A 26,282-nucleotide genomic window follows, 5' to 3' on the forward strand; every position below is an offset into this window, starting at 1 on the left:
TACCTGCAACAGCAAAGCCAAGAACCTGGGCAGAACTCAGTACCTGCAACAGCAAAGCCAAAAACGTGGGCCTTACACCTGTGGTCACCCTTCCTGAACTGAGTTTTTCAAATAAGAGGGGGGCCAGGTCAGGACTTGAACAAGCAGCAGCTCTGGGAGGATTCTTCAAAAACCCATGCATGGCCTTCTGCCAGCAGCCACCACAAGCCTCAGCAATCCTGTCTCAACTCTGTACTGGTGTGTGGTCTCCTGACATTCTTCCCAAGTCTCCACTGAAGGCAGAAATGTGGGCATCCGTGTTTCACGTTAATGTATGTTTGTTTGAGACAGACAGAGTCTCGCTCTGTTGCCGAGGCTGGAGTGCAGCGGTGTGATCTCGGCTCACTGCAACCTCCGCCTCCTGTCTTAAGAGATCCTCCTGCCTCAGCCTCCTAAGTAGCTGGGATTGGAGGCACCACTGTGCCCGGCTAATTTTTTTGTGTTTTTAGTAGAGAGGGGGTTTCCCCATGTTAGCCAAGCTGGTCATGAACTCATGACCTCAAGTGATCTGCGTCCCTTGGCTCCCCAAAGTGCTGGCATTACAGGTGTGAGCCACCACATCCAGCCTAATTTTTATTTAAATAAGGATTTTTCCTGATCAAATTATCCCAGAGTCTCTTTGACAATCTCTAAGTATCTCTCTGACCTGTTGGCCCTATTACTACCTATTGTGATCCTATTTTTTCTTATAAATGAAAACTGCAAAAAATGTTTTAACCATAATTCAACAAGACATGTATCAGTATGCTTAGAAAAGATAAAAACTTCTAAAAATTTAATGTCTACCAGAGAATTAAAAAACATTTTGTTATGGAAAATTCTAAATTGTAAAAAAGCAGGATAGGAGTCCCGGGTGTGGTGGCTCATGCCTATAATTCTAGCACACTGGGAGGCTGAGGCAGGCGGATCCCACGAGCCCAGGTGTTGCAGACCGGCCTGGATAATATGGCAAAACCCTGTCTTTACAAAAAATACAAAATGTAGCCGGGAGAGGTGGCGCATGCCTGTAGCTACCCGGAAGGCTGAAACGGGAGGGTCACTTGAACCTGGAAGTCACGGCGGCAGCGAGCCGAGACTGTGCTACTGCACTCTGGCCAGGGTGGCAAAGTGAGACCTGTCTCACAGTGTGGAAGGAACCACCACGTCGGCAGATTTCAATCATCAATCCACGGATAATCACAGTGATCTACAATCTCACTCTTCTTGCTTCCACTTTAAAGTAACTTCCAGGTTATTTTAAACCAAAGTAAACAAATAGGCTGTTTTTTAACTTGAGACAGGGTTTCACTCTGTGGCCCAGGCTGGTGTGCAGTGGTGTGATCATAACTCACTGCAGCCTGGACCTCTTGGGCTAAAGCAATCCTCCCACCTCAGCTCCCTGAGTAGCCAGGAGCACGGGCACACACCACACACTCCTGGTGTAAAAATGTAATTTTTACATTTTTGTAGAGACGGAGTCTTATTATGTTGCCCAGGCGGGTCCCAAACATCCTGGGATCAAGTGATCCTCCTGCCTTGGTCTCCTGAAGTGCTGGGATTACAGGCATGGGCTACTGTGCTGAGCCTTTATCTTATCCTCAGATGTCTTAGTGTGTATCATTATAAGACAAAGTCTCTATATAAAATTAATCATACCGGGCGCGGTGGCTCACGCCTGTAATCCCAGCACTTTGGGAGGCCGAGGCGGGTGGATCACGAGGTCGAGATCGAGACCATCCTGGTCAACCAGGTGAAACCCTGTCTCTACTAAAAATACAAAAATTAGCTGGGCATGGTGGCGCGTGCCTGTAATCCCAGCTACTCAGGAGGCTGAGGCAGGAGAATTGCCTGAACCCAGGAGGCGGAGGTTGCGGTGAGCCGAGATCGCGCCATTGCACTCCAGCCTGGGTAACAAGAGCGAAACTCCGCCTCAAAAAAAAAAAAAATTAATCACAAAACCATTATCTCACCTACAGAAATAAACAATAAATTCTTCACACCAAATATTTAGTCGTGCTCACATTTCCCTTCTTGTCTCAAAATTGTTAGTAAATGGATGGTTTGAAGCGGGAGCTGAGGCCCACTGTGCACTGCCCTCAGTTATAAGAGTTAGAGATGGGCTAAGATCAAGCTTATGGGATACTTGACAAGTCATTAACTAGGAGGCCATATTGTGCTATTGTTCCAGCCAAGTCAGCTGGTCAATCTCAGAAACTTTTAGGCTAAGAAGCTCATTTACTACATCTTAAAAACACATACAGATGTTGTGGCTTTTTTCCCGAAGTACGAGACAACCGTTAGGACCTTTCTGTGCGCCAGTGCTGAGGTATGCTGAGAACACACACGCACCTTCACAAGTCTGGGACCAGAACTGATTTCCACTCTGGGTTCGACTCTGCGCACATATTGCCCTCTGGCTGCTTCCTAACTTGGTTCTGATTACTGGCCTCACTCAAGTATAAAGGAATGAGGGACACTATTGTTCGTGTTGGCAAGTGGGAGGTGCGGGGACTGCAATACGCACACATCACAAGCTCAAATGACTCACACTTCTTTTTCCCTTAGACTCAGAGAAACTTTTAGGCTAAGGACCTCATTTTACTATATCCTCTAAAAAGGGAAAGCCACAAGAAAGCAACCATCCAGGTGACGAACACCAAAAAGGAAGAAAAAGAAGCTGGTGTTACCAGGAGACATTCTATCTCCAATGAAAAACAATAAAAGGAAGAAACCTGAGTGTGAACAGCTCCCTAAGTCCCTGTTTGGAACCCCCTCAGGGAATTATGAGTGAGACAGTAAGTGGCAAAGTGCTTGATACAAGTGTAACTCAAGGCTGGGTGCAGTGGCTCACGCCGTAATCACAGCACTTGGGGAGGCTGAACCAGGTGGAATGCTTGAGCTCAGGAGTTCGAGACCAGTCTGGCCAACATGGCGAAACCCCATCTCTACTAAAAATATAAAAATTAGGCAGGTATGGTGGCACACACCTGTAATCCCAGCTACTTAGGAGCCTGAGGCAGGAGAATCACTTGAACCCAGGAGGCGGAGGTTGCAGTGAGCGGAGACTGCACCACTGCACTCCAGCCTGGGCAACAGAGCAAGACTCTGTCTCAAAAAACAAAACAAAAATCCCACACAAATGTAGCTCAATTACGATGACTTATGGTCCCAGTCATGAGCACTCCACCACGGGTCTGAGGGACTGTAACAGACCTCGGCGATAACAGAAAGAACGAGAGTCACTCTCAGCACGGCGACTACACGTGCCCTAGAGCTGTGAATTCCTGACTTTCACCTACGGTGCCTGCCAAGCACGTTTTGGCCAACCTGGCTTAGTCCAGCCATGGCAGTTCCCCATGCAGGGACAAAGAAGGAGCTTCCTGTTGGGTTCCCAGGGCAGCCTCAGGGCCCAGCTAGCCAGGAAGAGAGTGGCCAGCAGGCGCTTCCCCGCTCAGGTTGGGACCCTGCCGGTGAGCAAAATGTTCAGGAAGCCCATCCGAAAACCAGTCAACACCTAGAGCTTTTTTTAAAAAACAAAAACAAAAACAAACCCAATGGGAGTCGGGCGCGGCGGCTCACGCCTGTAATCCCAACACTTTGGGAGGCCGAGGTGGGTGGATCACTAGGTCAGAAGTTTAGGACCTGCCTGGCCAAGATGGTGAAACCCTGTCTCTCAATAAAAGAAAATAACCAATGGGCGGAGTGTAGTGGCTCACGCCAGTAATCCCAGCACTTTGGGAGGCCAAGGCGGGAGGATCACCTAAGGTCAGGAGCTTGAGACCAGCCTGGTTAACATAGTGAAACCCCATTTCTACTAAAAATACAAAAAATTAGCCCGGCATGATGGCGCATGTCTGTAATCCCAGCTCCTCAGGAGGCTGAGGCAGGAGAATTGCTTGAACCCAGGAGGTGAAGGAGCAGAGAGACTGTACCACTGCACTCCAGCTTGGGCAACAAGAGTGAAACACTATTTCAAAATAACCAAAACCAAACCAAACCAAACCCAAAAAACCAGTGGCCTTGAGACCTTCCTGAGGTGAGGCTGCAAAAGGAGACACTGTGGACTCACCTGATGAGCAGCCTTACCACATCCTGGGTTGGCATGTTTTAAACACTTCACCGCACCGCCTGGCCCTTTATCCAGGGAAATCAGGAACAGACAGAATCAGAAACCACAGAGACACAGGCAAGAATGGACTCAGCCGGACATCTGCTTTGGATTATCAGACTCGAGCTAGGATTTCCAGCTTGGTAGGTCAGAGGCCTGAGCGCATCAAACCCCTGCTTTCCCCTGAGTGCAGCGGTTAAGTCTTCTGCGTGGAGTAAGAGCTTGAGAGGTGTCCCCGTTCCATGTTCACGTGCGAGCTGAACATCGCTACTTTAATGCAAAGGCCCAAAGCTTTTCCTGACTAAACAGTGTTAGCCTCAGAGGCCCAGGGACACAATCCTGGAGGAAGCTACGGGGCTCAAGGAGGTCCTTCTTCCATTCGTAGTGTTCATGGATTGTGAAGACTTCCTCTATCAGCAGAACCTAGTCCAGAAGTTCTTAGCATGGGAGGACTTTGGGGGGACTCAGTCTAGAAGTTCTTAGCATGGGAGGACTCTGGGGGGACGCCTAGTCTAGGAGTTCTGAGCATGGGAGGACTCTGGGGGGATGCCTAGTCTAGAAGTTCTTAGCATGGGAGGACTCTGGGGGGACGCCTAGTCTAGGAGTTCTGAGCATGGGAGGACTTCTTAGCATGGGACTAGACTAGAGCCTAGGCTAGGTTCCACTGACAGAGGAAATACTCTGACAACTGACACAGTAGCCCCTCTGCCAAAAGGAAGCCAGGGTGCTGCGTGGGGCCTTGCAGAAGCAAACACCACTTCCCACTGCCTGAGAACTTGGAGCGAAGAGAGCATCTCATGACGACTCCAGAGCTATAGAGAATGGAGACCAATTTGCACTCTCTAAGGAAGTTCCAAAGAAACTTCCCTTCTAGGACCCTCTGCATGGGGAAATGCGTGAGGTGGGCTGCGGGAGACGGCTCTGAACTCCTGGCTCCACTATAACAAGAGAAATTATTCTCTGAGGTGCTCCATATACCAAGTTCATTTCTAACATGTTATGGTTACAGATCTGGGTCTCCCTCGATTAGAGGAGCTGTCCACAGGCTCCTGTCACATCAACACTCCCTGAGACTAGGAAGTCTTCCCTTTGGAAAGAAGGGACGTTCCATTCTCTTCATCATGAGTTTGACAGCAGGGGAGCCCAGGCCGGCCTTCCTCCTGGCTGTCTGGAATAGCAGACGGTGATGCTGAGGCGGGAGGGGCAGTCCTGCCTCTGTACGTCGGTCGCTCACCTGAGGGACACAGACAAGATCCGCTCCAGCTCCATCTTCCGCTTCAGGACTTCCTTCACCAGGCCCTTGTCCGGGCCCTGTTTGACTTTTTCTCGTCCAATTAAGTACAAGCACTTTGGGGTAAGAAGCAGGTCTCTCTTTACACCCTGTAAGGAGGGGAGCTTTAAGAAGGTGGACAGGCCGGGCGCGGTGGCTCACACCTGTAATCCCAGCACTTTGGGAGGCCGAGGCAGGTGGATCACCTGAGGTCAGGAGTTCGAGATCAGCCTGACTAACATGGTGAAATCCCATCTCTACTGAAAATGCAAAGATTAGCTGGGCATGGTGGTGGGCGCCTGTAATCCTAGCTATTTGGGAGGCTGAGGCAGGAGAATCACTTGAACCTGGGAGGTGGAGGTTGCGGTGAGCCAAGGTCATGCCGCTGGGCAACAGACTAAGACTCCATCTCAAAAAAAAAAAAAAAAAAAGGTGGACAGACATGGTGGTCAATGTGATGATAACCATTCACATGTGGAAGCTGCTTTGGACAGTCCATCTTCACTACCACGTATACAAAAATGCTGACATCGGGCTCGTTTTGACTTAAAAATTGGCAAACTCATATGGAGTCACCTGAAGTATCAGGACAGCAGGTATAAAGGGAAAGTCACCGACACCTGTGGTGAGCTTACCCATCATGTGCTACAGCATGTGTCTAAACAGGGGGCAGGGTCTGCATATATTTTTTTGGGACTCCATGTTTGAGATAGAGTCTCGCCCTGTTGCCCAGGCTGGAGTATAGTGATGCAATCTTAGCTCACTGCAACCTCCACCTCCTGGGTTCAAGCAATTCTACTGCCTCAGCCTCCCAAGTAGCTGGGATTATAGGCACGTGCCACCATGCCTGGCTAATTTTGTATTTTTAGTAGAGACAGGGTTTCTCCATGTTGGTCAGACTGGTCTCAAACTCCTGACCTCGTGATCTGCCTGCCTCGGCCTCACAGTGCTAGGATTACAGGCGTGAGCCACCACACCCAGCCTGGGAGTCTATAAAATTTTCTTTTTAAGATACTGCTAAATTTTCATTTGGATAATTCTCGATAACGTCATATAAATCTCCTGGGGAACATGTGGGTAACCACTTTATCAGGCGTGCCGCTGTGAGAGCTAAGCACTCATGTGTGCGTCTGGAGCTGCCATCACAGCAGCTGGTGCCATGCACAGGTTGAAAGGAATGGTTTCGTTTTAGCAAATCAGCATGCTTCCACACTGCTGACTTCATTCCGTTTTTCTCCTCATCTCCCAGCCCCCGCCAAAAACCAGAAAGCTCTTAGTGGGTCCATCAGCTTCTGAAGCTTCGGATTTCTCTATTAGGGCCAAGACTCCATTAAAAGTTATCTAAGGGAGGAGGTGAAAAATCAGTCATTCCTCCTGCGGCTAGAAAAGCCTTACTCATCAGTCATTCCGGGAAATGGGTGAGGGTACTCTGCAATATTACTCGATATTCTGAATCTTTTCATTCAACGACTTCACTCCTCTCAATTTCTTCTAAAAATATTAGGAGACAAATACACAAAGATATGTGAAAAGATACTGAAGTTATGATAGTAACAGAGAAAGAAACTCACTAAAAATTGATTCATGAGAAACTGGTTAAAAATAGTAAAACATCTGTCAAATGGAATACTATGCAGCCATGTAAAATAATTTACATTGCTAAATGTGCTACTATGGAAAATTCTCCCTGGCATTATTTAAAAAACAAACAAAAAAATGCCTCAGGACATAAAACAGCACGCAACATATATCTCGTTTTTTTGTAAAACTAAATGCAAATGTATGTTTTCATAAAAACGTTGTGAAAGATATGGATAAGCACAGAATGTTAACAATGACTGTTTCTGGGCACAGGTGCCTGTTTTTCTTTTGCTTTATCTGTATTTTTTTCTAAATTTTTCTACAATGAACATGTTCTGCTTTGGTAACAACAAAAGCCAAATAACAACTTATTTAAAAAAACAAGGAATGTGGTGATCTCAGGGCAGGCAGTCAGCACGTACCTTGAACCTCCTGTCGTACTTGGTGACTGTGTCTGCGAAATCGATCTTCTCCCTCTTGCCCACAAACTGCTGGAGTTCTGGGTGCTCCTCCATCCCAATATAATCCCCTATAAAGTTCCTGTTAATGCTGTTTCTCCTTCTCTCCTTCTTGTTCAGTAAGAGGTCTGAGGCTGCAATTCCCACGAGGGTGAAGAGGGAGGAGAGACGTGTCAGTAAGACAAAGGAGGGAAACAGTGTGGAAATATACAAAGAAACTCTAAATGATACGAGATTTTTAGAGTGACATTATAAGCAGAATGAAATGGAACTCAGACCTCCAGTTCAAACTTACTCTTCAGATCTGTTAAAATGAATGAGACAACACTGCTAAGTTACCTTCTTCTCTCATTTGAACGTATTTCTTGCGGGCGATGAACTTCCTCCATGATTTCTGTATCACTCGAGCATATCCATCATACTTTCTCTCTCTCATCTCTTCTAAAAGAAATAGCTGTGAATGGAGAGAAGATAAATGTGAGCCAAGCCCGAAACCCCAACACCTGAACAACACTTTTCTTGTTATTCCAGGGACACTCAGGTTAGACAATGACACGCATGGGAAGCAGCTTCTCTGACTCGAACTAGTATGTGGGATCTTACTGTGGCATGTTGTTTATTCTCACTATGGAATGACCTATACCTGTTTTCTTTTAATGGAAAGCAATGGGAAACAGCAGAATCTGAGTGTATTCAGTTGGACCTTGCCCTGCCTGCTATAGTCTGAGAGTCAGATGATTCAGTGCCTGTCCACTTATTCCCCACCTTGATCCGAAGGATATTATTAGGAAGCCAGATCAAGCGAGTGGGGTGGAGGCTGCTGCTGCTGTTTGGTGTGGCAATTCAGCGTGCAGCCTTTAAACAGAATTTTCCAGTTTCTGCAAGAGCAGCGCTTGTGCTGCTGTGGAGGGAGGGCTGCCCTACTTTCAGTTCCAAGGAAGTATAGACGTCTTGTCTCAGGGCTCACTAAGGAGTAGCGGAGCAGAGGATAATAACCGCAAAGACTGGTGCTGGACTTGAAGTGTGCTGGGTAGGGCTTATATTTGCTCAAAAGGGCTGGGGCTGTTCAGGGGCCACATCAGCCTCTGGCAGGTCATCAGAGTCCGGCCATTTGAACAATGAATGCTGATGACTGCACCACAACCAGGCTTTGGAATAATGAAGGTGACAGCAACAAGCTGTAGTGAGCAGAGTGCCCGCGATGGGGCAGGAGTCACCCTGGATGGTCTCCATGTAGTTTCACTCAACACCTCCAAGCTACGTGAGCCGCATCCTCCATCATCTCCATTTCATAGATGAGAACTTTGGAACAAAGACTGGGTGGGCTAGAAAGTAAACCTAGGTCTTTCAGGCTCTGCCAGGCTCCTCCTCATTTTGACATGCAAATCTTTGTCTGTAAATCTGCATTTGATCAACTTGTAAAATGGTAGGAAACTCTCTCATCTACCTTAAGAGTGGCTTACATGACTCTCCAGGAAAAAAATGAAATCAAACAATAAAAAACCAAAGTAAAGATGATGAATAGTCATTGCAGAAATGTTCCAGGAGTATACAAGCCAAAGCAGTGTGAAGGCAGCTGGGGTTGATTTGTTGTCTCTGTTTCTCTGGGTGTGTGCTTGGGAGCCAGACCTATGCCCTCCTGCAACTCAGCTTCTTTCCTTCTCACAGTTCCACCTCTGTAGAAACAACATCCCAAACTCCAAACCCCAGGTGAGTGGCCACGTCATTCCCCAGGCTGCAGTGCCATATGTAACAGGCATAAGGACACATTTCTAAGCCCCAAAACAGAATACATGGATTAGCAACTGGAGAGAATGCTTAAAATCTGAGCCCCGCAGCCGCCTGTTGTAAGAATATCTATTGATGCTTCTTATCTGCTGTGTTGGGTTTCTGAGTACGTCTTGTTTCCTTCTTCTTTCCCAGAACTATTTTGGGAGTATCACAGAGAACACACTTGTGACTCAGAGAAAGGGAGAGGAGGCAAACAATTCCCAACCTCTTAGGGACTATCTCCCAAATTCGCTGGGTTTTAGATTTCTTTTGAAAATCCCAGGGGGTTAGAAATTAGGGAGGTTTGGGAAAAACCTTGATAACACAGATGAGGAGGGTAAGAAGCATACCAAACCACCACCACCACCACCACCACCACCACCGCCACCGCCACCAAACAACCTTGACACAGAAAAGCCACCAACACAAATACATGGAACACAAAACAAAAACAGACCCTGTGGTGCCCGATGTGGGTCCTGAAAGCAAAAGGGTAATTTTGTGTATTCAGCACATTTACTATTAAGGTAAAACCACACAGTAGTATTTCTTTTCTTTTTGAGACAGAGTTTTGCTCTTGTTACCCAGGCTGGAGTGCAATGGCGCGATCTCAGCTCACCGCAACCTCCGCCTCCTGGGTTCAGGCAATTCTCCTGCCTCAGCCTCCTGAGTAGCTGGGATTACAGGCACGCGCCACCATGCCCAGCTAATTTTTTGTATTTTGAGTAGAGACGGGGTTTCACCATGTTGACCAGGATGGTCTCGATCTCTTGACCTCGTGATCCACCTGCCTCGGCCTCCCAAAGTGCTGGGATTACAGGCGTGAGCCACCGCGCCCAGCCCGTTTTTCTTCTTTTTTAAGAGAAAGGGTCTTTCTTGATCTGTTGCCCAGGCTGGACTGCAGTGGTACAATCATGGCTCACTGTAACCTTCAACTCCTGGGCTCAAGTGATCCTCCCACCTCAGCCTCCACACCCAGCTAATTTTTTTTTTTTTTTTTTTTAGAGATGGGGTCTTGCTGAGTTGCCCAGTCTTGAACTCCTGGCCTTAAGTCATCATCCTCCCATCTCAGCGTCCCAAAGTGTTGAGATTACAGGCATGAGCCACTGTGCCCAGCCAGATTTTAAAAACCAACTTTTATGAAAGTATTTGCACATCAGGGCTAGATGTGGATGGATGCGTTTGGGGCAGGGGAGAATGCAGAGGGGAGGGCGTGCATGTGTGAGCGCATGGGTCAAAGATGGGGGGAAGGAGAGTCAAATAACGGTAAGGCAAAAAAAAGTCAAATACACAGCTGACTGTAAGGCAAGGAAAAGGACAGCCAAAAATAAATCTCGATCTTGAAATATAAACCCCTCCAACACAACTGAATCAGAAAAGAAAAACGTTTTCCAAATAGTGAGGCTGATTTAATTATGTATGAAAATCTCGCAAGTTGAAAAGTAAGAGTGGGTATGAGACAAGGGGTTCTGCATCGAGCCGATAAATCACCCCATCCCATTTTAGAAAGAACAGGAACTGTTCTGTGGGTTGCTTAATGGCGAATGACACAACATTTTCACTTTATATTTGGAAATGAAATTCTTGTGATGCTACAAATAACTCAAAGTGGAAAAATGCTACCACAAATGCTTCATAAATAGGTTCCATCTCTGTGTGTCACTTATCTATTTAATAATCTTGATGTCTCGCAAAGCCATTCAGTTACGGCCCCTATTATTCCTGAACCTCGGGCTGATCCTCTAAGGCAGGGAGAACAGTGGCTGTGGGGCCCACCTTAGAGAAGAAAACTAACTGCAGGACTGGGATCTGCCTGGAGTCAAATGCTTCCCTTTTTACTGTGAGTTCCCGTATGATTTCCCCTTGGTCTGATGACTGATTTCTGCCAGGTTCATCACTGACTCTTGAAATGGGGTCTTGTGATGGTTACGGGAGCCTCGAGAAACGATGCTGCCCAACCTCGGGCCCAGCAGTTTCTCCAGCTTAAAAAGCAATAAAGGTCTTTATTCCACAGCCCTGGAGTGAACTGGGCAGAAGAACTGGACAGAACTTCCTGTGGACATTCATGGGGCTCACTGACCACACCCTCATCAGGAAAGAAAGAAGTGTCTCTAAATGAAGCTGCAGAGGTCTGATCAGTTTGTGACCTGTAAACGTGTATTATGAATGCCTTACTGTTAAGTATTGTGTGCTGTAAACCAGAGATTTCTCCTCCACCTATTTTCCCCCTCACAGTCCTTTCTAGCCCCCCAATGGCCTTCTAGAACAATCCTGGGAATTCCCACGTGGCACTCTGCTGCGCCTTCCAGGAGGAATCCTGAGCCTGTGTGTAACTGACTTGGTGTCAACAAACTTTGGGTGGGACACAGAAGTCCCTCTTTAGCTTAGATACTCTTAGAGACTGAGTAACCACTGAGTATTTTCTTTTCTACTTTTAATACAGACAAGGTTTCACCATGTTGGTCAGGTTGGTCTTGAACTCCCAACCTCAGGGGGTCTGCCTGCCTTGGCCTCCCAAAGTGCTGGAATTAAGGTGTGAGCCACGATGCCTGGCTCTTTTGAGCATTTTCTATGTGACACTTAGGGGCATATAAAGACACATGGAACAAAGAGTCCCTGCCCTGAAGGAGTGTAGCAGCTAGAGAGCAGCGAGACAGTGAGTGAGGAAGCAGCCACTCCCCGCTGCCCCTTTTCCTGCCCGCTCACTGCTCTGCAGGAGATGAATGGGGCACTGATGGGCTATAGAGAGCTGGTGTCTAGCGAAGGACCCACTTAGACTGGGGAGGAAGGGAAGGCTTCTTTGAGGAGACAACACTGATTGGCATGAATGAGAAAAAGAAGCCAGCTGCGGGGTGCGGCAGGGCTGGGGGGCGCCCTGCGGGAGGGAAGAGGGTGGAGAGGCAGCCAGGCACTCACAGACTCGGGGGCTTTGATGAACACTTTACTCCTCCCCAGCTGGAACTGGTCGCTGTCCATGTTGACTGACTGCAGCAGATGCAGGACGCCTTGCTTCTCGTCTCCTTGCCAAGAGGGCCAGGTGGCTTTGGTCAGAATGGCATACCTGTGGGCACAACGGGGAGAAGAGGATCAGACTCGGGAGGGACTACGCCTCTTTTCTACACAGGTGAGGCAGCAAGAGCTCTGCTCCGAAGGTGCCCAGTGCTGCAGACACTGATCATCCATCCACCAGCTATTGAAAGGGATGGACCGTGACGACTGCAGAAATCCCGAGTCTGGGATGCCTGCTCTGGAGCTGCCTCCCACTCCTTCCCTCTTCCAGCATTCCCACGTTAACACCCTGGGAAAAGCTGCGTACTGTTTCTACCACTGTCTAAAAATAGCATCGTGGAAGGTCACCAGGAATGCTCTTCAGGCAAAATCAAATGGTCTTGTCTCAATAATAAATCTCCCCTGATTTCTTCAGGGCATTTAACAATTAATGCAAAGAGTTTTATAAAGCTCCTGCTAACCAGCTATTAAGACAACTGTGTATCAACTTTCACCTTTGAAATTTTGTGCATCTGGGTGACGAGGCCCTTGGGATCTGGTCCTTGACTATTCTCCAGCCTCGCCTCTTCACTCTCACTGCGGCTTGCTGCATTTCTTGGAGAATGGCCTATTCTTCATGCCCACCATGCTCTTTCCTTCCTCGGAGCCTCTGCCCCTGCTCTTCTCTCAATTGGGGTGCTGTTCCCCAAACTCATCGCTTGCTGCCTCCCACTTGGCTGTCTCACCTTCAGTGGCACTCCCAGACAGCCCTTCTTGGACCAAAGATCAAAAACTGCTCCCTTGTTAGTTTCTCTCATAGCAAGTAACATTTTTCCCTCAGAGCATGTACTCTCATTGTAGTTATATTCATATTGGTGTTTATTTGGTTAATATATGCCTCCCGCATGAAGGTGAGGGCTCCAGGAGACCGCATGCCACATCTGTGTGGTTCCCTCATGCATACCCAGAGCCTTAAACCATACCTGGCACACAACAATCATAACGAACACTCCGGGCTAACGTGGAGGGGTGCTCTCTCTGCATCTGGTGCTGTGATTGCAGCTTTTGATGTAGGATTCCTTATTCCTATAGCAACCTGACTAGGTTGGTTTTTCATTTTGCAGAGTAGGAGACACAGGCAAATTATGACTTGCCCAAAGCTACTTAGCTGGTGTCAGAGATGGGTCTGCATCTGTGTCTCTTTCACTATGGCACTGCAGAAAAGCCATGGAGTGGTTCATCTTTAGATATCTCCTTTAAAGAGGATCCAGTCTAACACACATGCCTATGTTAGAACCATGATTATTATGTCAGAGGCTGACAGAATAAAGCAGAGACAAGCACATCATAGGATGCCAAGTACGGACAGAATAATTGTGGGAATGTGGGTGTGAAGTTGGAGGGCATGGCCCATGTGCCCGCACATCCAGGGCCCAGGAAACAGGCCCCCAGGCCTTGAGTGAAGCCAGGGCCCCCCTTTGTCCCCAGAAACTACTATCAGGATTAGACTGATTTATGACAGCAGAGGGAGAAGGGAACCTTCAGTGGCCCTCCTTCAGGACCCAGAGGTCCCACAGAGCCGGCTGGTTGGGACTAAGGTGATTTCAGGAGCCTTCTCTGCTCCTCTCAAATGTGTGCATCATCTTGCCTGACGATATCAGAAACTTCCTGAAGAGGAAAGTCCTCCTCTTCCCTAATTACAGATCAAAAGCTTAAAAATGAAAATGCTTAGTGGAACTCACACATTAGCACGAATAAGTTTTGTATACGGTATAATGATGTTAATTAAAACAAATTAAGCCACCAATAAATGACCAAGAGCAGAATCTTTCTAGATGCGATTGGGGGAGTTCGTGGAAATGAGGAAGGTGCTGGGAATCTAACTGGGTGAGGCAGAAAGTTCATGGAGGGTAGCAGTGAGAAGGAAAAGACTAGACTTCCACGGTGACAAGCTTCTAAGAGTACAATTTTGCCTGGCTTGATCTAACCTACAATTATAAACTATTTTTATCATGCAACTGGAAATCAGTCTTTATGGCAATTCACATTTTTTCCTACAAAATTAATGCTGCGTTTCTCTCTCTCTCTTTTTTACTGTAATGAACCTTGCAGAGACTTTCTCTCTCTCATCCTGACAACGCCTCCAGTAATGAGGGTCTTGGCAATACATGGGAATTGCCTGGGACTTCCTTTGCTTTCATGAAGCCTGATACATCCTCAGCCCATCCTTTGGTCTCCCACTGGGGACAGACCTAGCACAATGTTCTCCTACCAAAGTGCACCCAGGCCAATATCTTTCCCTAGGATACTTGTGGGAGCAGGTTGCACAGGGCAATGGTGCCCTGCCTGATTGACACCTGTGATAATTTTGGACAGATGGTGATAATAACTAACATTCCTTTCTTCACAGTTTAAGGCTCAAATATGTCCTCTCAAGGCCTTTGTGCTGGCTGCTCTTTCTGCCTGGAATTCTCTTCCCTGCTCTTGTTATCTCTTGGACCACTGATCCAATGTTTCCTTCTCAGAGGAAATGCAGCTCAGGCCCCAGGGACTCTCAGCTGTTGGTACTTGAGATTAAGGATGTTTCTGACCTCCAAGGACACAATCCTGGCAGCCTGGAGGAAGCGCTCTACCACTCTGTGCTTTCCTGGGCTTCCTGTTCTTCCTTTTCTCTTGCCATTGACGTAGAAAGCCTTTGCTGACAAGGCATTCCTTTATCATCCCCACATTCCGAGAGGCTAGGTCAAGGTGAGAGCAAGCATGCTGGGGGGGAAGTATAAATCATGCTACAAGATAAACTTTGCAAATCTGTTATGTTCCTACCACATTCTTCTTCGTAAGCATCAGAATCCACATTTGGGTTTATTTCTGACAGCCACAGAAAGAAACACACATTGCCTAGCTCAGAGAGGTGTTTTCTAGAGAACTTAAAGATATTTTCCAAGATGTAACATGGCTGCTATTTCTAACAGTTTTTTGACACTTTCTAAAGGTATAAAAATTGTAGTGCAAAGATAGTGTACGAGGGTTCTTCCTATTACTGCTTCAAATGGCACAGGACTTACAAGAGCATGGGGCCCACCTGTGAGGGTATTAAGGTATCTTTTGAATTTTGCTCTCCAATATTCAGTCAAGAGGAACAGTTTTGATAAATATAAAGGATTTGCCAGAGAGGAAATGAACACACACTGAACACACAGAATATTTCCTACGACAACACTATGCTCTGAGTAGTCTCTGAGCCATGCCTCTGTTTAGGCCTGTGATCCTCCTTTCTAGAAAGGGTGAATAATACAGGCATATGTGGATAGTTGTGCTGGGTATTAATAGATCCTTTCCCTTCAGGCTTTTACTTTCTATTTCTCATTTGGCAGCCTTTCTGTGGACACCTAGAAAGAAACTTTATGAAGACTTTCCTCTCACCTTTGGAGAAAATAAAGTTACGAGATGGTTCAATTACCTTCAGAGCATCCACTATGTATGTGTATCACATTTTCTTTTATTCTTTTTTGGTCTGAAACAGGGTCTTGTTCCGTCACCCAGGCTGTAGTATAGTGGCACAATCTTGGCTCACTGCAGCCTCTGCCTCCCAGGTTCAAGCATTCCTCCCACCTCAGCTCCTGGATAACTGGGATTACAGGCATGGGCCACCATACCAGGCTGATTTTTGTATTTTTAGTAAAGATAGGGTTTCAACATGTTGGCCAGGCTGATCTTGAACTCCTGATCTCAAGTGATCCACCTGCCTTGGCCTCCAAAAGGGCTGGGATTACAGGTGTGTGCCATTGCACCCAGCCTGTATCACATTTTATTTATTCACCTGCCTGTTGATAGATGCTTCCAAATGAATTGTGCTGCCATAAACATGGGAGTGAAGATACCTATTTGATATCCTGATTTCCTTTCTTTTGGGTCTATACCTAGGAGTGGGATTGCTGGATCATACGGGAGCTCTATGTCTAGTTTTTTGAGGAATGTCCGAACTGTTTCCCATAGTCATTAAACTAATTTATGTTTATTTATTTATTTTTTTTTTTGAGACCGAGTTTCGCTCTTGTGACCCAGGCTGGAGTGCAATGGCACGATCTCGGCTCACCGCAACCTCCGCCTCCTGGGTTCAGGCAATTCTCCTGCCTCAGCGCCCCAAGTCGCTGGGATTACAGGCACGTGCCACCATGCCCAGCTAATTTTTTGTATCTTTAGTAGAGACGGGGTTTCACCATGTTGACCAAGATGGTCTCGATCTCTTGACCTCACGATCCACCTGCCTCGGCCTCCCAAAGAACTAATTTTTATTTTTATTTTTTTGAGACCGAGTCTTGCTCTGTTGCCAGGCTGGAGCACAGCGGCACAATCTCGGCTCCCTGCAACCTCTGTCTTCTGGGTTTAAGCGATTCCTCTGCCTCAGCCTCCGAAGTAGCTGGGACTTTAGGTGCACACCACCACAACCAACTAATTTTTGTATTTTTAGTAGAGACAGGGTTTCACCATGTTGGCTAGGATGGTCTCAATCTCTTGACCTCGTGATCCGCCTGCCTTGGCCTCCCAAAGTGCTGGGATTGCAGGCATGAGCCATCTGCCCAGCCATAGTCACACTATTTTACATTCCCACCAATAGCGTATGATGGTTCCCTTTTACCACATCCTTGCCAACATGTGTTACTGCCTGTCTTTGGGTCAAAGCCATTTTAACTGGGTGAGATAACACCTCATTGTAGTTTTATTTTGCATTTCCCTGACGATCAATGATACTGAACACTTTTTCATATGCCTGTTTGCCATTTGCATGACTCCTTTTGGGAAATGCCTATTGAGAACTTTTGCTCACTGTTGTGATTGGATTATTCTATTTTTTCCCCCACAAAGATGTTTGAGCTCCTTCTATATTCCGGTTATTAATCCCTTGTCAGATGGAAAGTTTGCAAACATTTTCTCCCAATCTGTGGGTTGTCTCTTCATTTTGTTGACTGTTTCTTTTGCATGTGGAATTTGTTTTGAGATGGAGTTTCACTCTGTCACCCAGGCTGGAGTGCAACAGCACCATCTCAGCTCACTGTAACCTCCGCCTCCCTGGTTCAAGTGATTCTCATGCCTCAGCCTCCCAAGCAGCTGGGACTACGGGTGTATGCCACCGCACCTGGCTAATATTTGTATTTTTAGTAGAGATAGGATTTTACCAAGTTCGCCAGGCTGGTCTCAAACTCCTGACCTCAGGAGATCTGCCTGCCTCAGCTTCCCAAAGTGCTGGGATTATAAGTGTGAGCCACTGCGCCTGGCAACTCTTAATTAAAAAAGGGTATTTTTGTGCTGGGCATGGTAGCTCACACCTGTAATCCCAGCAGTTTGGGAGGCTAAGGCAGGAGGACTTCTCAAGCCCAGGAGTTTAAGACCACAAGAGAGACCTTATCTCTAAAAAAATAAATATAAATTCTAAAATGATGATCTAAGCCGAAGTTCCTCAACTGACTGTGCCCTATAGGGGGAACATCAGTCAATGTCTGGATATACTTTTGGATGCCACAGCTCAGAGAAAGGTACACCACCAGCATCTACTGGGTGGAAGCCACGGAAGCTGCTAAGCATCCCTGCAGTACACAGGACAGATCCCGCAGCAGAGTCTTCCAGCCTAAAATGCCAGCGTCTGAGGCTCTAAGCCTGTGCTACTAATCTCTTTAAGGACGTCTCCTAACGAACATCCCAGTTGTCTGTCAGTAAATGGATGGTACTATGCTGACGCAAAAGCTCTGTATTTTCTCAACTTCTTAAATTACTTCTTTCGCATAGTTCTGCTTACACTATAGATGTACTGACCTCTTTAATTCAGAGAACAGAGAGGGTGAACCTTGTTCCTAGTCTAATTTACCTCCAAAATTATTAGGAAACTCAAATGTTGGAGACTGAGTTTATGAGGGTTTATTATACGAAATGATCAGCCCCCCCCCGTTTTGTTTTCTGAGGCAGAGTTTCGCTCTTGTTGCCCAGGCTGGAGTGCAATGGCGCGATCACAGCTCACCACAACCTCCACCTCCCAGCTTCAAGCAGTTCTCCTGCCTCAGCCTCCTGAGTAGCTGGGATTACAGGCATGCACCACCATGCCCAGCTAATTTTGTATTTTTAGTAGAGATGGGATTTCTCCATGTTGTTCAGGCTGGTCTTGGACTCCTGACCTCCGGTGATCTGCCCAACTCGGCCTCCCAAAGTGCTGGGATTACAGGCAAGAGCGGTGGTGTCCAGCCAATTAGCCCTTTGTAAAAAAACCTCTACATGGTGAGTCAGCTGTCCTAATCTCGTAGCACAAGAAACAACAGCCCTAAAGAAGAACCGTGTTATTAGAAATACTAGATTCCAAAGACAGTAATTAACCTGTCCTTCAGTCTACTGGTTCTCTGTTATATACCACCTAATTTTTTAAAAATCATTATATCCAGCCCTGCAAAATAAATCAGGAAGATGTAATTGTTTCTGATTCAAATACTAAATTTGATGAGGCATGGTGGCTCATGCTGATAATCCCAGCACTTTGGGAGGCTGAGGTGGGAGGACCACTTGAGAACAGCCTGGGCAACATAGTGAGACCATGTCTCTACCAAAAGTGAAAAATGACCTGGGCATGGTGACGCATGCCGATAGTACTAGCTACGCATTGACTGAGATGGGAGATGAGGGCTTGAGCTCAGGGGTTCAAGGACACAGTGGGTTGTGATTGTACCACTGCACTCCTGTCTGAGTAACAGAGCAAGACCTTGTCTCTAAACAAATAAATACAACACTACATTTGGCTTCTTTTTTGTTTCCCTGTTCCTTAACGGAAATTAAATGGATGTAGAAAGCACAGCGGAATGCCACAGAATCATTAGGGAAGTTACAGTGATGTAACATTTTAGGGGCAGTAAATTTTACCCTTTTACAAACGACACAAAATAAGAACCATTCGGCCGGGTGCGGTGGCTCATGCCTGTAATCCCAGCACTTTGGGAGGCCGAGGCGGGTGGATCACGAGGTCAAGAGATCGACACCATCCTGGTCAACATGGTGAAACCCCGTCTCTACTAAAAACACAAAAAATTAGCTGGGCGTGGTGGCGTGTGCCTGTAATCCCAGCTACTCGGGAGGCTGAGGCAGGAGAATTGCCTGAACCCAGGAGGCGGAGGTTGCGGTGAGCCGAGATCGCGCCATTGCACTCCAGCCTGGGTAACAAGAGCAAAACTCCGTCTCAAAACAAAAAAAAAAAAACAACAACCATTTAAGTATAGGTCCTGCCAAACACATGTTGAGGGATATGCAAAAACAACAGAATTTCTGAGGTTAAATATTTTAAACTTAAGGTCTTAAGTGGGTTAAATATTTTCCCGAAATTGTCTTCATACTGTTAATTTGTTCAGCCAGGTTAAACCTTCGCCACTCCTGTGGCACGATTAATCATGAATTCTTTAACTTATGTGTTACACTAAACAGACAGCCTAATGAACACTTACGGCTACTGATTTATTCTACAATAAATAATGGTAAAAAAGGAACTGTTATTACAATGCAATAATAAAAAGACAAAACACCCAATTAAAAAATGGGCAAAGGGCCTAACAGACATTTTTCCAAAGAGGAAATACAAATGGCTAATAAGCACATGAAAAAATGCCCACTATCATTTGCCATCTGGGAAATGCAAATCAAAAGCACCATTCGATACCACAGCACACTCACTGGGAGGGACAGAAAATAACCTACGTGGGCAAGGATTTACGTGAATTGGAGGCCTCAAATACGGCTGAGGGTATAACACGTAAAATTATGCAGCTGCAGAAAACCATCAGGCAGTTTCTCCTAAAAGGGAAATGCCAAGAAGTGGAAACGACTGAGTTTTTCAGCTCATGCACGAATAAGTAAACTGTAGTGTGTCCACGCGATGGAATATTATTCCACAGCTAAGGAAGCAAGTGCGGAAGTGCAACAACATGGATGAATCTTATGTTCAGTGACAGACACCAGTCACAGAGGACACATACGATTCCACTGCTATGAAAAGCCCAGCACAGGGCGGGGCACGGTGGCTCACGCCTGGAATCCCAGCACTTTGGGAGGCCGAGGCGGGTGGATCACGAGGTCAAGACATCGAGACCATCCTGGTCAACATGGTGAAACCCCGTCTCTACTAAAAATACAAAAAATTAGCTGGGCATAGTGCTACGTGCCTGTAATCCCAGCTACTCAGGAGGCTGAGGCAGGAGAATTGCCTGAACCCAGGAGGCGGAGGTTGCGGTGAGCCGAGATCGCGCCATTGCACTGCAGCCTGGGTAACGAGAGCGAAACTCCATCTCAAAAAAAAAAAAAAAAGAAAAAAGAAAAGAAAAGAAAAGCCCAGCACAGACCGGGTACGGTGGCTCATACCTGGAATCCCAGCACTTTGGGAGGCCGAGGTCAGCGGATCACGAGGTGAGGAGTGTGAGACCAGCGTGACCAACGTGGTGAAATCCCATCTCTACTAAAAACACAAAAATTAGCCGGGTATGGTGGCACATGTCTGTAATCCCAGCCGCTTGGGAGGCTGAGGCAGCAGAATCGCTTGAGCCTGATAGGTGGAGGTTGCAGGAAGCTGAGACTGCGCCAGGGCACTCCAGCCTGGGCAAAAGAGCAAGACTCTGTCTCAAAAAAAAAAAAACCAACCCAGATAGGCAAATCTATAGAGACAGAAAGTAGAAGAATGACCCACTGGGGCCGGAGGCGAGGGGAGAACCGGGGGTTGACAACGAAAGGAAACGGGACTTCCTTTCCAGGTAAGAAAACGTGGCGATAGTGGTACGACTCCGTGAATATGTTAAAAGCCATTGACAGTAGGTGTAAAAACACGTGAAGTAGGTGAACGGCACAGAGTTTGAATTATAGCGCAATACACCTGTTTTTAAAAAGGTAAGAGTCGCCAGTTCATTACCTCTGTAGGAATTTCTGGAAGATGCGCCGATAGGCGTAACCAGCTCTTCTCACTCGGATGTTCTCTTTCAGACCCAGATACTCGACTTGATGCTTTACCCTGCGCAGAGGAGAAAATGGGGCCTGGAAGTCACTGGGCGATGCTTTCACCTGTGTTCTTACCCGCCACTCCCCAAGCCCCCAGGTCCACGCTGTAGGGAAATTTATTCAAGAGACTACAATTTGTAGGATTCAGACACTGGCTGACCTCTCAGATGACACAATGCTAATTTTAAAATATCAAAATACAGCAATTACACCAGGGGTGGTGGCTCATGCCTGTAATCCCAGCACTTTGGAAGGCCGAGGCAGGCGGATCAGCTGAGGTCAGGAGTTCAATATCAGCCTGGTCAACATGGTGAAACCTTGTCTCTGCTAAAAATACAAAAAATTAGCCAGGCGTGGTGGTGCATGTCTGTAGTCCCAGCAACTTGAGAGGCTGAGGCAGGAAAATGCTTGAACCCAGGAGGCAGAGGTTGCAGTGAGCCAAGAACGTGCCACGGCACCCCAGCCTGAGCAACAGAGTGAGACTCCATCTCCAAGAAAACCCCCCAGCAATTCAGCATTACATATCTGTTACAAAAAACAATAGTAACACAAAGACCCATCTACCTATCACCTAGAGTATGAACAAAAATATGGTTTATCAAAAGGCTAAGGGAAAGAACTTTTAACTTATGAATCAAACAAATCAAATAAATTTGTTATTGAACTTAAATTTAATATTGATTTTTTTTTTTTAAATATTGATTCTTATTTAATGAAACTACACTTCCAGGTTTTTCTAATACAAGTTACAAAAGAGCATATAAAACTATTGATTTTCAGTGTGTGCATTAAAAATAGTCCAAAATATATCTAAATTATCGTTTTAATTGTTTTCTTCTTTCTTAAATTTTTTTTTTTGAGACAAGGTCTCACTTTGTCATCCAGGCTAGAGGATGGTGACATGATGGCTCACTGCAGCCTCGACCTCCCCAGACTCAGGTGACCCTACTACTAGAGGCTTCTGACTAACTGGGACTGTAGCAGTGCACCACCACACCTGGCTAATTTATGTACTTTTTGGAGACAGGGTTTTGCAACTTGGTTCAAGCTAGTCTCAAACTCCTGAACTCAACTGATTAGCTTCTTTTGGCCTCCCAAGTGCTGGAATTACAGGCATGAGCCACTGCACCTGGCCTGGTTTCTTTTCTTTTCTTTTTTTTGTTTTTTTTTGGAGACACAGTCTTGCTTTGTCACCCAGGCCGGAGTGCAGCGGCACAATCTCGGCTCATCTCAACCTCTGCCTCGTGGGTTCAAGTGATTCTCCTGCCTCAGTCTCTCAAGTAGCTGGGACTACAGGCGTGTACCACGCCCGGCTAGTTTTTCGTATTTTTTAGTGGCAATGAGGTTTTGCTATGTTGGCCAGGCTGGTCTCGAACTCCTGGCCTCAGGTGATCCACCATGCCTGGACTATCCTGGTTTCTTAATAGTAAAAATCTAGCAATGTTTTTTGAAAAATGGATGTAAAGAACTATTAGGTTAATATTCTCACACACGAAGGTTTTCATATCAGAAAATGCCCCATGCCTCACGCCTCGGGGATGCTGTTTTACTAGGCCTGCTGGGTCTAGGCTGAAGCCCGGACATGTACCCTGTGAAAACCCACCACTTGCTGGGAAGCACAGTGTTCTAGCTTCCGAGAGACAGAGCCTCAACACCTGCTTCAGATCATCCACTCTGGGAAGACAAACGGGGCCTGAGCTCAATACAGACACCTGGAAACATGGCATTTGAGGAAAATTAGACATAAAAAGTCAAGACTCTCTCTTTTGAAGGTGGAATGTCATCACTGTGCTGCAGTACGGAGGTGACTCCTCATGCTCCCCGTTCGGTACCTTTGGGGTTATCTGTGCTGATCGTGCTAACTGGGCTAATGCACTCAGCAAAACGGGCCTTTCTGGAGCAGAAAGCATCGTGCATTCTGATGTCACACAGGTTCCCGACACCTGTCTCCTTAGTGAGGCTCTCACAGAAAACACCATTTCCAGTTAAGCCTCATGCTTCCTGACGTCCCTACCGCAACATGCTAGGGTCACCAAAAAAAGACAATGCTCTGATTTCCCGCTGGGGCCCAGGCAGGCAGCACAGTGGTGAGGAGCCAGGCTCTGGCACGTTGTTCCTGCTGTGCCTCGGGCCCTGCCATGCTGCAACTTCTCTGTGCCTCTCAGTCTCCTCTTCTGTAAAAATGACAATGGTGGCATAGATTCTTTATTTCCAGATGGGTACTTTCTAGGGAAAGCACTTAGTTCCTAGCATGAGTGATGTAAAGCTGCTATTATTCTCACCCATTCCCAGCTTCAGTAGGTACACCAGGATAGGGGAATACAGAAGGAAATGAATCTTGTACTGCAGGGAATTCTCAGGAACACTGTGATACGCCTGGGCCTGGAGGGAGGAGCTGAATCCATGAGGTGCAGAGGACAAGGCAGAAGGCACGAGGACAGGAAAGGCCAGTGATGGGGGCTGTGGGACAGTAGGAGGGGGACAGATGAAGCTCGAAGTCAGGGGCACAGCCTTGGCTGATGGGAAGGATGAGGTCACAATGGGAGCGGTGTTTAAGAGTTTCCCATTTGATGGGTCTTACGGAGGCAACAGCCAGAAATGTTGATTCCTCTAAGATTATTGTTATTATTTTATTTCATTTTTTGAGATAGAATCTCTGTTGTCCAGAGTAGACTGTAGTGGCATGGGGATTATAGGCGTGCACCACCACACCTGACTAATTTTTGTATTTTTAGTAGAGACAGGGTTTCACCACATTGGTCAGGCTGATGTCGAATTCCTGACTTTGTGATCCACCCGCCTCGGTCTCCCAAAGTACTGAGATAACAGGTGTGAGCTACTGCGCCTAGCCTCCTCTAAGACTATTAACTTTTAAAAAGCCTCTATATAAAAAGAGTTAATATTCAATATCTAATTTGCCCATATAAGTCAGGCAGAGAGGGGGAGAGAGAGCGAGAGAGAAATATCATGTCAGCTAAAAAGGTAATTAAATTTACATTTAAAAATAATTAATTTTCCTTTTTCTCATCCTCCAAATCTAAAACTCACCACTAGCCTTTTCTCTAGTGAGAAAAATGCACGAGGCTGTTCATTTCAGGGTTCTACTCATTTTGAAGTACTTTTCATAAATACTGGCTTTACGCCAAGCTTTTGAGGCAGGGAATGCTTCACCCACTAATTCAAGCAGAAACGTTCCTTTCCCATGAATCACATAAGAAGGAATATTCCTCATGTTAAAACATTATTTCATTCACCATAACTCTCACCATCATGAAATTTTCTTGTAGAAATTCCCTTCAGCAGGCTCACCAGTCTAGCAAGTCCTGTAATGTTTAAAATTCTGGGTCATCAGAGGGACCCAAGTTGATTTTTACATATTTCTGGGGCACTGTCACCTCCTCAGTAGTCACTGGTCAAACAACACCCAGTTGTTCCCTAGGTTATGCCAACTTCGTCTTGCAGAGGAGTCTTTTTCCAAGACTCTCCCTGGCCATTTACTCAAATTGATCAGGGCTGGAGAACCCTGCAAGCCAGCAATTCAGAATCCAGGGCAAGCAACCTTGCCAGAAGCCAAACAGAAACACATTTGCAACAGGAAAGGACAATCCTCACACCCCAAAAACTTGTGGAATGAGTAACCCTCTCCACCAGGAGCTTCAACTGGGTGTGTAATCCCGGCCAGGGAAGCACATGCCCTTTCACGGACCCCAACGCCCCTGACTCATGGACGGAGTGAAACCATCTGTCACACAATAAACCCAAAGCAGGATTAAGGGTGGAATCCCGGAAAGCGATCCTACTGGGATTATAGATCAACGCTTGACCAACTAATACCTTCCGCTTCTTAAACCCAGTTTACTTGAATGCATGTCATAAAATTCTTGGCTGCAATTCAAAGAAGGGGAATCATTAAGAAAAAGAAAAGAGAAAATGCCCTCCTCACCCTATGAGGACTTACTGAATAAAATGTACCACTGTTAACTTGTCCCTTTTCTGATACTCCAATGAATCAAGCTGGATTTTTTTTTTTGAGACAGAGTTTCGCTCTTGTTACCCAGGCTGGAGTGCAATGGCGTGATCTCGGCTCACCGCAACCTCCGCCTCCTGGGTTCAGGCAATTCTCCTGCCTCAGCCTCCTGAGTAGCTGGGACTACAGGTGCGCGCCACTGTGCCCAGCTAATTTTCAAGCTGGATTTTTACAAGAAGGTAGCATCAGGGTTGGTAAACTTCCAAGCGGCTATTGCAAAATTTCTATTTTCAAGGGGCATTCAGCAGAACTAGCTATGTGGGGTAGAGGAGGGGATGCTAGGGGAGGTACTGCATTTGTAGGTTAAGTGAGATGTTTTATTTGAGAGTATTTGCTGGGAAGGGAAGATGGATAGAGTTTGAAATGGGGAAAGATGGGCTAAGGGACCCTTTGGCAATACCTCTGTTTCCAAAACTGTCATGATTTATTTCTAAGGTTACCTGTGACACCACTGTTCTATCATGTGTGTGTACCTGTAGATGCATGTGTGGGTGCACTGTGTACGTGTGGGTATGTGTGAGGGGTGAGTGTAAAAGTGACAGAGACAGAGGCAGACTGACAGCCTTCATTCTGTCAGACTGAAGGAGATCCTATTCTAGATGGAGCCTCTGAAGAGGAAAAAACTGAGGGCTAAGGAGACCAAGCGTCTCACTCTAACGACTTCGTGACAGGTCATCACCAGGACACAGGTCTTCAAATCCCAGTCTAGTTCTTTGCTCTGGATCAGCGACTCTCAAAGTGCAGTACCTGAGCCGTCAGCACCAGCACCACCTGCAAGACTTTTCAGATGCACATTCATGGGCCCCACTTGAGGCCTACTGCATCAGAAACCCGGGGTGGAGCCCAGCAATCTGAGCGTTAACAAGGCCTCCTGTGGATTCTGAGGAATGCTCAAGTTTGAGAACCAACGTAAGAGGGCAAAACAAAGTATTTTCTATTTGATTGACTGCCTGCCTTGGGGTCTCACTCTGTCACCCAGGCTGGAGTGCAGTGGCTCAATCACGGCTCACTGCAGCTTCAAACTCCTGGGTGTAAGCATCTTACATCTTT

General features: G+C 46.6%; 1 protein-coding gene across 4 annotated transcripts in view; it reads right to left on the reverse strand.

The window, feature by feature from the left end:
* Nucleotides 1-26,282, reverse strand: part of MYO1E (myosin IE) — a 232,243-nt gene that overhangs the window by 28,370 nt on the left and 177,591 nt on the right. For all 4 annotated transcript variants that reach the window (XM_002753190.6, XM_078333272.1, XM_035258746.3 and 1 more), the window contains 5 exons: nucleotides 21,120-21,218; nucleotides 12,122-12,266; nucleotides 7,775-7,889; nucleotides 7,400-7,569; nucleotides 5,361-5,506 (listed from right to left, as the gene is read on the reverse strand). In XM_002753190.6, coding sequence (XP_002753236.1) covers nucleotides 5,361-5,506; nucleotides 7,400-7,569; nucleotides 7,775-7,889; nucleotides 12,122-12,266; nucleotides 21,120-21,218 — 675 coding nt within the window. The remainder of the gene's footprint in view (nucleotides 1-5,360; nucleotides 5,507-7,399; nucleotides 7,570-7,774; nucleotides 7,890-12,121; nucleotides 12,267-21,119; nucleotides 21,219-26,282) is intronic.

Source organism: Callithrix jacchus, chromosome 8 (assembly GCF_049354715.1).
Source record: "Callithrix jacchus isolate 240 chromosome 8, calJac240_pri, whole genome shotgun sequence".
Classification (NCBI taxonomy): Eukaryota; Metazoa; Chordata; class Mammalia; order Primates; family Cebidae; genus Callithrix; species Callithrix jacchus.